Source organism: Lytechinus variegatus, chromosome 11 (genome assembly GCF_018143015.1).
Source record: "Lytechinus variegatus isolate NC3 chromosome 11, Lvar_3.0, whole genome shotgun sequence".
Taxonomy (NCBI): Eukaryota; Metazoa; Echinodermata; class Echinoidea; order Temnopleuroida; family Toxopneustidae; genus Lytechinus; species Lytechinus variegatus.
In genome coordinates, this window is record NC_054750.1 from 31,558,738 (window position 1) to 31,571,555 (window position 12,818).

The window sequence follows — 12,818 nt, forward strand, 5'->3', positions numbered from 1 at the left end:
AGATAGATGGATGGATGGATAGATAGAAAGATGGAAAGATAGATAGATAGATGGACGGATAGATAGATAGATGGATTGATAGATAGATAGATAGATGGATGGATAGATGGATAGATAGATAGATGGATGGATGGATGGATGGATGGATGGATGGATGGATGGATGGATGGATGGATGGATGGATGGATGGATAGATAGATAGATAGATAGAGAGATTACAGTGGCGAATTAATATGGGGGTGTGCATCTCCCGCCCCCACAAAAAATGTTTTAGGAGTCAGGACCATAAATGAAAAAGAAAGAAAGAATGACATGAATAAAAAAAAGAAAGAATAATAATATAAAAATGTATATGAAAAGGGGTGTTTAAGAATGAATGTGTCAAAACTATCACAAAAGCAAGTTTTTATTTTAAAATCACAATGTTCGCTCGTGCTTTTTTTCTACGGGGGGGGGGGGTATTTTACTCATTCACCTCGTTCTGCCCCGTCTTTGTTTAACGGGGAGGGGCTCATGGCGTTAATGTCTCGTCCCAGCATTCCACAGGGAGCAGGACCTCTGAAAGACTGCTGTAAGACCATGAAAATTGCTCAATCTTTCAAGGGTCTTTCAACGAACTTTCAAAGATCTCCGTGGTCTTTCACGATTCTTGATGGATCTTTCAATGGACTTCGTGGTCCTCGTGAGTCTCAAAACTTTTTGAAACGGTTCAAAACAGTCTTTCAGTTGTCTTTAATACAGGAACATTGTCTTTTGATTGTCTTTCAGCAGTTTTTCAGTGGTCTTTCAATGAACTTTCAAAGTTCTTATAATAAGTATTTTTATGATCTTTCGGCAGTCTCTCACGATTTTTGCGGAGATTACTGTAAGACAATGAGAGATCATTGAAGGATCATCGAAAGATCATTGAAAGACCAGGCAAAGTTCATGTAAAGAATTCTAAAAGATCACTTGTTGCATAAGAGATCTCTGAAAGACCATTGAAAAATCTCCATAGGATAAGTCTTAGACCAGTAAGACAAGAAATATCCATCAGTCTTTCAAAGTTCTTCGAGGGGTCCTTCTGAGCCATTTCACAGAGATTACAAATTTCAGTGATCTTGGGAACTGCTGTAATACCTTGCCAATTTGTGGTCTTTGAAAGGTCCTTCAAAGGTCTCCCCTCTGTGGAATGGGGACCTTCTAAGGTGCGTGTATCATTTCACAATGCTTGAGTGAGTTCTGAGTATTTAGCATGTTCCATAAACACAGACACACTCGGCATACGACCGCTGATGGCGCAATTCCTATCATTGAGTTGTGTCGTATTCCCAAAAAAGGACATGAATGAAAATTTAACGAAGTAAAGCACAAATGTGTTAAATGATTAAATAACGAAATTAAACCAAAGAGACTACGTATTCTGGAGTTTTGACTGTCTATTAGGAATAAATAGCAATTTGGTCATCACAACGATTAAAGGGGACAAGAAATATTTTTATCTAGATAAATATAGTACATTTCACAAAAGAAAATGCTGAAAATTTCGTCAAAATCTGATAAAGAAGTTATTGAATTTTTAAGTTTATCAATATTTTGTGAAAACAGTTATATGCACATCGTCATGAATATTCATTAGGTGGGCTGATCATGTCACACCCCCACTTTCCTTTTCGTATGTTATTGCATGAAATCATAATTGTTTCATTTTTTCCACACATGTATGAATGATTGTCTTCCTTACAATGAAATAAGTTGTAGAAATTAATATCTAATGCACTAAATTATTTGTTAATCCATTTTTGGTCTCACCTGCATGAGTCACAAGTCACATGACTAAGGTTAAAGGTCATTTATCTGTTTAATAACTAAACAATAATGTTTAATCAGCTTGCGAACGTCAAGTCTGCCGATTTTGTAAAAATCACATTTTTGGACACGTGTGCTTTAGATTATTCCTGGACTTGAATTATTTTTATCGCATTAATGTTATCGCATTAGATGATTGAGGACAATTATTGCGGAAGTAACAGATGAAAGAGAGGTCGGGCGAAGGTTGTGGTAAAAATTGATTTGCAGCTAGAGGCTGCAAAATCATTTACAAAAAGTACAATAAATAATCAATTCCATGATTACACAATGCTTACTAAATTAAAACAAACTTGCCTAACCAGATAAGTTCTTTACTCAATTAAAAGAAAACAATAACAATATTAGATACAATTTTTACCCAAGATAATAGAGAATATGCAATCACACGCCCCGTTACACGGGTCGTGTGATCCAATGGTTAGAGCATTGGACTCATAATCGCAAGGATGTGAGTTCGAATCCTCATTTTGCCATTGTCTCCACTTTGATAAAAGGCCCGAGAGTAATATCTGTCGTCTATAAGGTCAGCTATCATGACTGATTAACCTAACGTAAAAATGTTTCCCAAGTAATTGGTTACATACAAGCTTGGCGTTTACTACCAAAAATTGCTGTCCTGCCGAGTTCCTCTGGGTGTTACCACAGACAGAAACAGATTTACCAAGTAAAACCGTGAAACGACGTAAGATAGAACAGTTGTTTCAAAGGAGAGGAAAATAGAGATTTCTGATGGCGGCTTTAATTATTGTATCAATTTCTTCCACTTCGTAGCAACCCATTTTTTTACATCCCTTGACAAAAGATAAATGCTCAATCATGCATGAACAAACACAATAATTTCGGTGTCATATAATAAAGAACACTTAAGAGCAACTATTGATATCAAAAAGTCTGTAATACTTTGAAACATAATTCCAGCAGCTTTTTTTTTTTTTAAAAGCCACGTTTTATTGATACACAATACATTTTCAAGGTTATACATAATGGTGGTAACGGTATGGGCTAACTGGTTGATAAAAAAGTGGATCAAAAAATAGATATTCTTACAACCTTATTAAGGTCGTCGTCAAATATTGACATTAGTCAAGTGATGTAGCCCTGCTATCTTAATCTCCATTATGTTTTGTTGTTTTATGCACTTCTTAATTTTTGTTTCCTTTGAATCCCAACACGAGATAAATGCTTAGAACACTAGCCCTGGACCCGATCTACTTTTTAAATCATTATTTAGTTTTGTTTTCAGATACATCGTCATTTCCACTTTACACTTACAACCAAACCAGCTATGGAATTAAACAACCAAACTTCCATCCTTATATACACACTATTGGCATGAATGGTAATGCTGTGACCAATTCGACTCGATCCTGAAAGATTTGCTAAACTGTAAAAAAAGCACCAAACATATAGGTGTTAGAATTGACACCATCTGTTGTCTCTGGTGGACCGCATCCTAAGGTGTTACTTTTATACTTTAAAGATTGAACAAAACACCAAAGAGTGTTAAGATGTTGCAATAATTAATAACCATAGCAGTTGAACAAACACCTTCAACTTAACACCAGAGTAAAATAAACTGAATTGGTTCTCCATGTTATTACCACACTATTCGCTGTATACAGAGTTGTTTTTAAGAATAGAAGTCCATACACGGGAACTGTATGCAATAGAAGTGAAGATGCTGGGGAACGCCCGGGAATACCCCCATTAGAATACAGTGATCGGTTTACTTGGCCATGATGATGGGTGACATCCTCCAAAAACAGACAAAACTTCCTCTTCAAATTATCATCCAACTGAAGATAGAGATCTTTAGAGTTCAAGACATTTACTACGCTGGACACTGAAGGAGGAGGAAAAGTCTGCACCCCTTCCAGTGTAAAAAAGATCCCCCAAAACAACATCAACAAAAAAGGGGTGTTGAACCGGCACCAGTTAAACATTCACCCTTGAGATTGAACAGAACACCAACGAGTGTATAAGTAAGGTGCTGTTAATAATACCAATTGATTTTGAGCTAACATCACAAAATTAACTTCAGAGTAAATAAAATGTTTGGCGTTGTACATCGGCCAATGCCACGGTTTTTGCTGTGCGCGCTGGAATCTAAAGGAGTTGGAAAATTCTGAGTACACCCAAAGCAAACAAACAAACAAACAAAACAGTGTCGAATCATAACAGAATCTGATCCGGCTATCCAGAATCGTTTAAAAGTAAAAGGGGCGAGTCATCATTTTCTGATATGTTTCCTGCATGTTATATGTCTCTACTCCAAAAAAGAGGATTCTTAACATTCATAAAATAATCATCTGTAAACAACAAGAAATGAATTCATTTGGTGATTTTATTTTATAGAAAATATACAATTTTTGGGTTTGTTTTCTGTACTGAACTAATCTATTCACCACTGTCTTTCTAATTTCACGTCATTGATCATGTCGATTGCGTTCCATTCGTGTTGTGTTTGAGAGTATATTGCAGAGAGAGAGAGAGAGGGGGGGGGGGCGGGGGCGGGGGGGGATGTTCGAAAACATAAAAAAACAATATAGAAGGGATGGGATAGTTGAATGGGGAAGGGAGGGAGAAGAGAAGAGAAGAAACGGAGGAGATAGCTGAATAGATCGATAGATACAGAGAAAAGATAAAGAGAGAGAAAGAAAGGAGGAGGAAGGGAGATGGGGGGGGGGGGGGGATAGAGAAGGATAGGGAGGGGAAGGGCGTGTGGGAAAACATAAAAAAACAATATAGAAGAGATGGGGTAGTTGGATGAGGACGGGAGGGGGTGAAGAAGAAACGGAGGAGATAGCTGAATAGATCGATAGATACAGAGAAAAGATAGAGAGAGGGAGGAGGAGGAGGAAGGGAGATGGGAGGGGGGGGGGATAGAGAAGGATAGGGGAGGGGGAGGGCGTGTGGGAAAACATAAAAAACAATATAGAACGGATAGGGTAGTTGGATGAGGACGGGAGGGGGTGAAGAAGAAATGGAAGTGATAGCTGAATAGATTGATAGATAGAGAGAAAAGATAAAGAGAGAGAGAGGAGGAGGAGGAAGGGAGATGGGGGGGGGGATAGAGAAGGATAGGGGAGGGGGATGGCGTGTGGGAAAACATAGAAAAAAAACAATATAGAAGGATGGGGTAGTTGGATGAGGAAGGGAGGAAGTGAAGAAGAAACGGAGGAGATCTATTTAGCTGAATAGATCGATAGATACAGAGAAAAGATAAAGACAGAGAGAAAGAAAGGAGGAGGAAGGGAGATGGGGGGGGGGGGGGATAGAGAAGGATAGGGGAGGGGGAGGGCGTGTGGGAAAACATAAAAAAAATATATAGAAGGGATGGGGTAGTTGGATGAGGACGGGAGGGGGTGAAGAAGAAATGGAAGTGATAGCTGAATAGATCGATAAAGAGAGAGAGAGGAGGAGGAGGAAGGGAGATGGGGGGGGTAGAGAAGGATAGGGGAGGGGAGGGCGTGTGGGAAAACATAAAAAAACAATATAGAAGGGAAGGGGTAGTTGGATGAGGAAGGGAGGGAGTAGAGAAGAAACGGAAGTGATAGCTGAATAGATCGATAGATACAGAGAAAAGATAAAGGGAGAGAAGAGGAGGAAGGGAGATGGGGGGGGGGGGGGGGTAGAGAAGGATAGGGGAGGGGGAGGGCGTGTGGGAAAACATAGAAAAATATAGAAGGGATGGGGAGTTGGATGAGGAAGGGAGGAAGTAAAGAAGAAACGGAGGAGATAGCTGAATAGATCGATAGATAGAGAGAAAAGATAAAGAGAGGGAGAGAAGGAGGAAGGAAGATGGGGGGGGGGGGGGGGAGGGGATAGAGAAGGATAGGGGAGGGCGTGTGGGAAAACATAGACAAACATAGAAGGGATGGGGTAGTTTGATGAGGAGGGGAGGAAGTGAAGAAGAAACGGAGGAGATAGCTTCGATCGATAGATAGAGAGAAAAGATAGAGAGAGAGTGAGGAGGAGAAGGGAGATGGGGGGGGGGGGGGAAGAAAAAATAGGAAAAACGAGAGAGAAGGAGGGGTGGGGGTGATTTGGGAGGGAGGGGTATAGGATTAGGTAGGTTCCAAGGTGACCGACAAACGATAAGTCAGGCAGAGACAAAGATATGAACATGACTTTGAGGAAACGAAGAGGATCAGAATATTCTATTTGTGGAGGAAATGTAAACGATCTATAGTACGATTGTACAACTGTTTGTCACGAGAAGTCAGGCCTTCGGAATAAGTTTAAGGACTTTGTATAGGTCTCCTTAAGACGATCGATTTACACAATTAAAGTCTATACACACTTGAAATGTTGGGCAACATACTGTCCACTGTGTTGTGTAATATATGTTGGTAAAAATATATCTATATTCTTGGCAATTTTTATCAAAATGAGCAAATATTTTACCCAATTATTGGGTTTTATTACCCACTTTGGGCAGATTTGTGTGGACAGTATATGTTGCACAGGGTTGGTTAAAAGTTGGGCATTTTTTGCCCAACTTTTTTAAGAGTGTACATTAATGGCACACAGGAACATGATTGACCTTTGATAAGGGAATATTGTCCGAGGACTGAAAAAATATATCATAGGCGTCTTTGTTTCATATAAGTTACACATTTTTATAAAAGATATGAAAAATACAAGAATGAAGAGGTTATTCTTTTTTTAGAATTGAAAGTTGTCACTCAACTGCATTAACAAAATCTAATATAAAGTACTGAATTTTGAACTTACTATCCAGGTCACAAACATGCATTTGCGTCCAAAATAGGATCGGAACGGCATGATCAGCCATGACGTCATTGAAAAATAGTAAAAAAAACGTCTGTTCATCCCAAAACTTCAGTCACTTGCACTTTTCATGTCACGTGACTTTATGAAGTACGAAATCATTTCCAGTAAGAAATATTGGCAATGAATACGTTTGATTGTAGGAATTGTGCAAATTTCATGTCATGAAATGTAATTTCCAGGCCAAGAATCAGAGTTTGAGAGGAAATGTTTATCGCAGCATTGGCCAAGGTTATATATATAATTGCAGCTATACTTATCATCCTAATCAAATCAAAAGAGAATAATCTTAATACACTGAGATTTGCATAAAATGTATCTCGTAGGATATTTAGATATGGCATAGAAACGAATCTATTCTATCATTGCTAATTTATTTACTGATATTTAACAGCATTTCATATCTTTAGAAAAAAATACAAGATTATAGCCAATCGATATTTGGAAATGTGAATACTTATTGTCGGCACTAGCTCGGGCCTTTTAAACTGCTATTAGTTATGTTAATATTTTCCCTAATATTTTATTGGAGAGATAATCCCAGAGAATATGAAGAAAAACACGTCTCCTCCTATAATGTATCATCGCTCTTGATTTTTACACATAATTCTATACTACATAATGTAACATTATACATTATCATGAAACATAATATAACCACAGAGATTTTGCATTTTGAGTCATTTCAACAGGGTAAGTTTATTGCATGGCAGGAACGAGGGAATTTTCAGTAGAATAATCTGGTCAAGATGGCAGGGAAGTGATTTCACTTTGAGTGTATATGTATATACATAGGACATGTTATAAATGAGGGATTGCATTGAAACTTGGAAACAATGATATTGCTGGCCGGCTTTAGGTTCAAAACTCAATCAAATCAAAGTTCATAACCCATTCAACTCTACTATTCATCAACATTTCATCGAAGACTTTTCTTTTTTGATGTCTTGAAATTTCGCATATAAGATTTGCAACATGTATTATCATGCCAGAATCGTCTACGCCAAAGTATGAAATTAACGCATGCAGTTTTTATTTATGACTTATCTTAGCTAACGCTATCTTATCTAATTATGTTTCCAATATTTGCGCTGTTTCACAATGCGCACAATGCGTACAATAATAGGCAACACTGCGCAAGACAAATATTTATTTATTTTCATCATCATCATCATCATCATCATCATCATCATCATCACCATCAATAACCTCTGCAATGGCTTTTTATCAAAGCATTTTATTTTTTTGCCACAACGTTTGACCATTGTATAAACCAAAAAAGAAGAAAAGGAAGAAGTAAAAACCCCCCACAATACACAACACACCATGGGCGGATCCAGGATTTTCCAAAGTGGGGGGGTGGGGGGGGGGCACATTTTCCCAAGCAAAAGAAAATGAAGTTTTTCAACAAAAATTGTAAGTCATTTCGTCCACGTACAATATGATAAGCAATAATAAAAATAAAAGGTCCTCACTTGTGCATGAACAACATATTCCCATTAAAAATATATTTATGCCGTAACTTTTAAAGGGGGGGGGGGGCTCTCTTGTGTAAGAACGGCATTTTTGCCATTTATGTATCTCGCATCTAACATTTCATCCAATGGTATTTTTCTTCTTTTTTTCTTTGTATTTTTTAATACCTCGTTGTTACTATGTTATGTTTATGTTGTATTATTATTTTTGTTATGTTTCTTTGTTTTTTGATGATGATCCTTAAATGTCAGGATTTTATATCAATAAACTTCCGAAATTGAAATTGAATTTATTTGCATTTAAAATATTGATTATGGCTCTTAAACGGGGGGGGGGGCGCACAGGGCGGATGCGCCCCCACCCCCTGTAGATCCGCCTCTGCAACACACATTGGCAATCATCATCATCATCATGAATTGATTTCACTGAATGTACTTTAAAGGCGGAGACGAGTTTAACGAATGTAATCTGTACACAGGATGTAATCAATTAACAAGGTTTGAGCTTGAACAATGTTTATGGAATGATAATATCATAATGAGAATGGATGCATTGAATGCGAGATTTAAGGTCACGATCGCGGCCAAGGCTCAGGAGGATTAATATTTTGACAATCTGATAATGTTTACGTCGCATGATACAATATGTCATGATAATAATATTCCAAATTGTAAGTCTGATCAAGCCACGAGCTTATGATAATACTGTAAATGCAGGCCACCGCAAACATTAAACCATTTTAATGTTCACAGCAATGTACAGTAAAGAAGGGGAAGGTGCCTTTAACGGTCAAGTCCACCCCAGAAATTTTTTTATTTCAATAAATAGAGATATGCACAATTCAGTGACATCTAAATGAGACAGTCGATGATGTCCTTCTCTCACTATTTCTTTTGTTTTTATTGTTTGAATTATACAATATCTAATTTTTACACATTTGACAATAAGGACCAACTTGACTGAATCACAATATTAAACAATGCTAATTCTTAACGTTCAGGGAGTATATAATCGTTGTTTTACTTGACAATGAGGAAAAAATAGAATATTTCATATTCACTATGATATATAGGCCAATACTCATTTGTTTCTTTCGGATTTTCTCCTCCAATGAACTCTAACAGAGCTTTGTTATTGCATTGTAATAGTTCCCCCATCAAGTTCTTGCATAGGCCATTAAAACGAGTGTAATACCGATGTTCATGATGTTAGCCACACAGTAAAAACGCTGTTTACTATATGAACCTTACAGTATTTGTTTAACCGTTTAAACAATCATGTTTAATTTATTGAAGATTACATATTGAAAATTAAACTTTGTTGCTTAAGATTTAAACACTTGTTTGATTTTTTTTTAAACAATTACTGTAAGGTTCATATAGTAAACAGCGTTGTATATTTTTTTTTAACTCTGCATGCTTGTGCACATTATACTATAATTATGGAACGAATCGATGGTTATTACCCATTTCCTTCTTTATCACCTCAAAATCGTAAGGCTGTATGATCATTATTGACATTTTTTAGTGGTAAGTCCGGGTTAATTACTAGTTTGGGAAAAACCGTTTTATTGCACGAGGAAGCTCACAAACGCAGATCGGAAATTTGAATTAGGTAACGCTTTTATCTTCAGGAAAGAGCGTAATAGCTGGTCTTATAGACCTTTGGAGACAATTGGTCAGTGAAAGATAATGTAATGTTTTAATCTTTTCTACCTATGCAGCATGATTATAAACACAGACAATATAAGCACGATAAAGTAATACAGAAACATCAAGACCATAAGAAAACGTTTCGACATAAATAAAAATACACTGCTCCGGTGTTAGTTTAGCACCAGTCCGGAATCTATATAATATGTCCACACCAGAGAAGTATTAAACAACACCAGTTTGGAATCAAACAGATGCTGTTTTAAAATGCTAATTGGTGTTGTATAAACATCTATCTGGTGTTGGACCAAAATTAAAATGGTATGGTTTATAACACTTCTTTAGTGTGGACATATACCGGGCTGGTGTTAAATCAACACCAGTGTTTTTTGCAGTGTATTGCAAGTTAAAGATCATGATATGATTTATCGAGGACTACATCCAATACATAACAATTAGAATAAATCCTTAATAAGGTAAAAAGAAAAATTGTATGGGGCTGAAATTTGTAAAGTATTGCTCCGAAAACAATAATAATGATTATTATAATTTCCAAATCTAGAATTATTAATAGTATTTGATTGTAATAAGTGACATTCTAGTATATTCAACAGTTTTCTAATGAATGAGATGAGACCACCTCAACATGTATCCTTTTCATGATCCTATCACCTACAATGGTATTTTTGTATAATTTCTAACGTTTTAAACTGGAAAACTTACCGGCTTCTCCAATTCCAAATAAAAGGCAAACATTGACGATGATAAATGTGAAGAACGTATTCATTATTAGATCCATTGTTGAGCATACGACGGATGGAGTACTGATCGTTAGATGGCTTGCTGGCAAATGCGATATACCGATATCTCTAAACGAGCACGATTACAGCATGTGTCGTCTGCGTCCGTTCAGACACTCACTCAACATTATGATATATTATTCTTTGATTTCGCCGTGCATTACAGAAATGTTTTGTTTGTATCTATAAATGATCACATGAGCATACTTTGAGATTAACAAGGTGAATTAAGTTAATTATTGTCGGAAATCAGTATTTAGGTGTAAATATTTTGACATGTACCAGGGTCCGGGAATAAATTTGATCGCTGTTTGATCTTAATTTGCCTGTTGCCAAACCTTCATTTTGTAACCATGGAAACGCAATGCGGTAGTCGATTGAAAATGACAGTAGAAGAAGAAGAAAAAATAACATAAGAAACAGTTTTTAGTTTAGGAAAAGTTAGGTGAGTTGGCCTGTATATAGCCTTTTTGATCAATTGGAATTGTGAATGATTTAAAAACAATGTACATATAAATTGATATATGTTCTTCGCACCAAAGGAATGAACGTGTAATCAAACATTCGTTGAATGGATGAATATAATACGCAAATTAATGATGATTATTATATGTATTTATTATACAATATTCATTGAAATCCATATAATATTTCGATTCTTTTCGAATAATATCAACATCAATACATATCAACTCGTGACATAATATCATTACTTATTTCCTTATCTTAATCTGCATAAGGAAATAAAAATGATTCATTTGAATTGGTGGTTTAACTTCAGTAATAATAATAATAATAATTATACTTGTTTATATAGCTCTTAACACTTACTTTGTCAGAAGTCTCTAAGCGCTCTACAGTATATGCAGCATAATTACCCTGGCTTTAGCGGTGCAGCTGTTACGCGCGCTGCGTTTCAAGGAATAAATTCCTGCCAGGTACCCATTTACCTCACCTGGGTTGAGTGCAGCACATTGTGGATCAATTTTTTGCTGAAGGAAATTACGTCATAGTTGGGATTCGAACCCACGACCCTCTGTTTCAAAGTCCGGAGACTAATCCACTGGCTACAACGCTCCACTCCAGTACATTAGTACAAATGAATACGAATAGAACTACTAGTAAACGCTGGTCAAGATAATCATATTTATATTTTTGTTCATTGATTAAAGGCATTTCAGTAGGTTTAGAATATCCTTATTACATGAATCTTATTGATCGTCAGTTACTCAGCAAAGGACCTCTTTGTAAATAAACTATTTCATAAGTTCACGTCTGAACCTGTCAAATTATATTCTAAACCTTACATGTGTACCTTTATGTTTTATGAATGCATTAATTAATTCAATGAGTTTTAATCAGTGTTGTCATTAATTTTGTCAAGCAGTCTGCTCATGATGAATATACTGAAAATACCTGCAAGTTGAGAATTTGAGAATAACAATTTGGTAGTAGATCATGTTTTCTAAAAATGACATGTTCAGTCCATTTTTCTCTATGATTCATGCCAAAATACATTGATCAATATATTATGTTTGATATTATACGAATAATATGAATGCAGAAACAAACGATAAATAAAATAACATCAACTCAAATATGTAATACCTGGTGAATTAAATTGACCAATCAATCAATCAATCAATCAATCAATCAATCAATCAATCAATCAATCGCATTTCGCAGTTGTTTTCTCTCACAGGTTCACTCTAACAGTAGGGTCAATGCATGGAGTAAGGGCCTATGGATGACGAGGCCTGGGGCCTCGGAACGAATTTGAAGATGTGGTAATGACAGGCCAACGAAAAGTTGATTTTTGCCATAAAAAATTGACAAGCCTAAACAAACAACAACACAAAAAACAACGTTTTCACTAAAAAATGAAGCTGATTTTGGCAGGGGAAAAGGTTTACAAGCAAACAAAAAAAAACAACTTCCCAACAACAACCATAATGAAGGTGATTTGGGTAAAAAAGTGTACATTTTGAGCATACTAATCTGATTTCCGCGGATTCTGTCTATGGTGTTTAATACGCAGCACCCCAAGTGAATAATCTTAAAGGGTGCATAGTTAGCATCGATTCAATTGGGAACTTTCTATCTATTCAGACACACCAACGAAACCGACTCCAAACCAACCGATGGCATGTCATTGGAAATACACGTAATCGATTCGGTCGGTCTGGCGTCTGTTGTGCCAGTGTGACCGTGCTACTACTCACAAGACACTGATGCATGTTCTGAC

The 12,818-nt window shown here is 36.5% G+C and overlaps 1 protein-coding gene across 1 annotated transcript in view; it reads right to left on the reverse strand.

Moving 5' to 3' along the window:
* The window catches only part of LOC121423972 (basic phospholipase A2 1-like), a 15,645-nt gene extending 4,961 nt beyond the window's left edge, over positions 1-10,684 (reverse strand). The window contains exon 1 of the mRNA XM_041619527.1: positions 10,497-10,684. Within this exon, the coding sequence (XP_041475461.1) occupies positions 10,497-10,572 (76 nt within the window). The 5' untranslated portion in view covers positions 10,573-10,684. The remainder of the gene's footprint in view (positions 1-10,496) is intronic.
* Between the last annotated feature and the right edge of the window lie 2,134 nt (positions 10,685-12,818).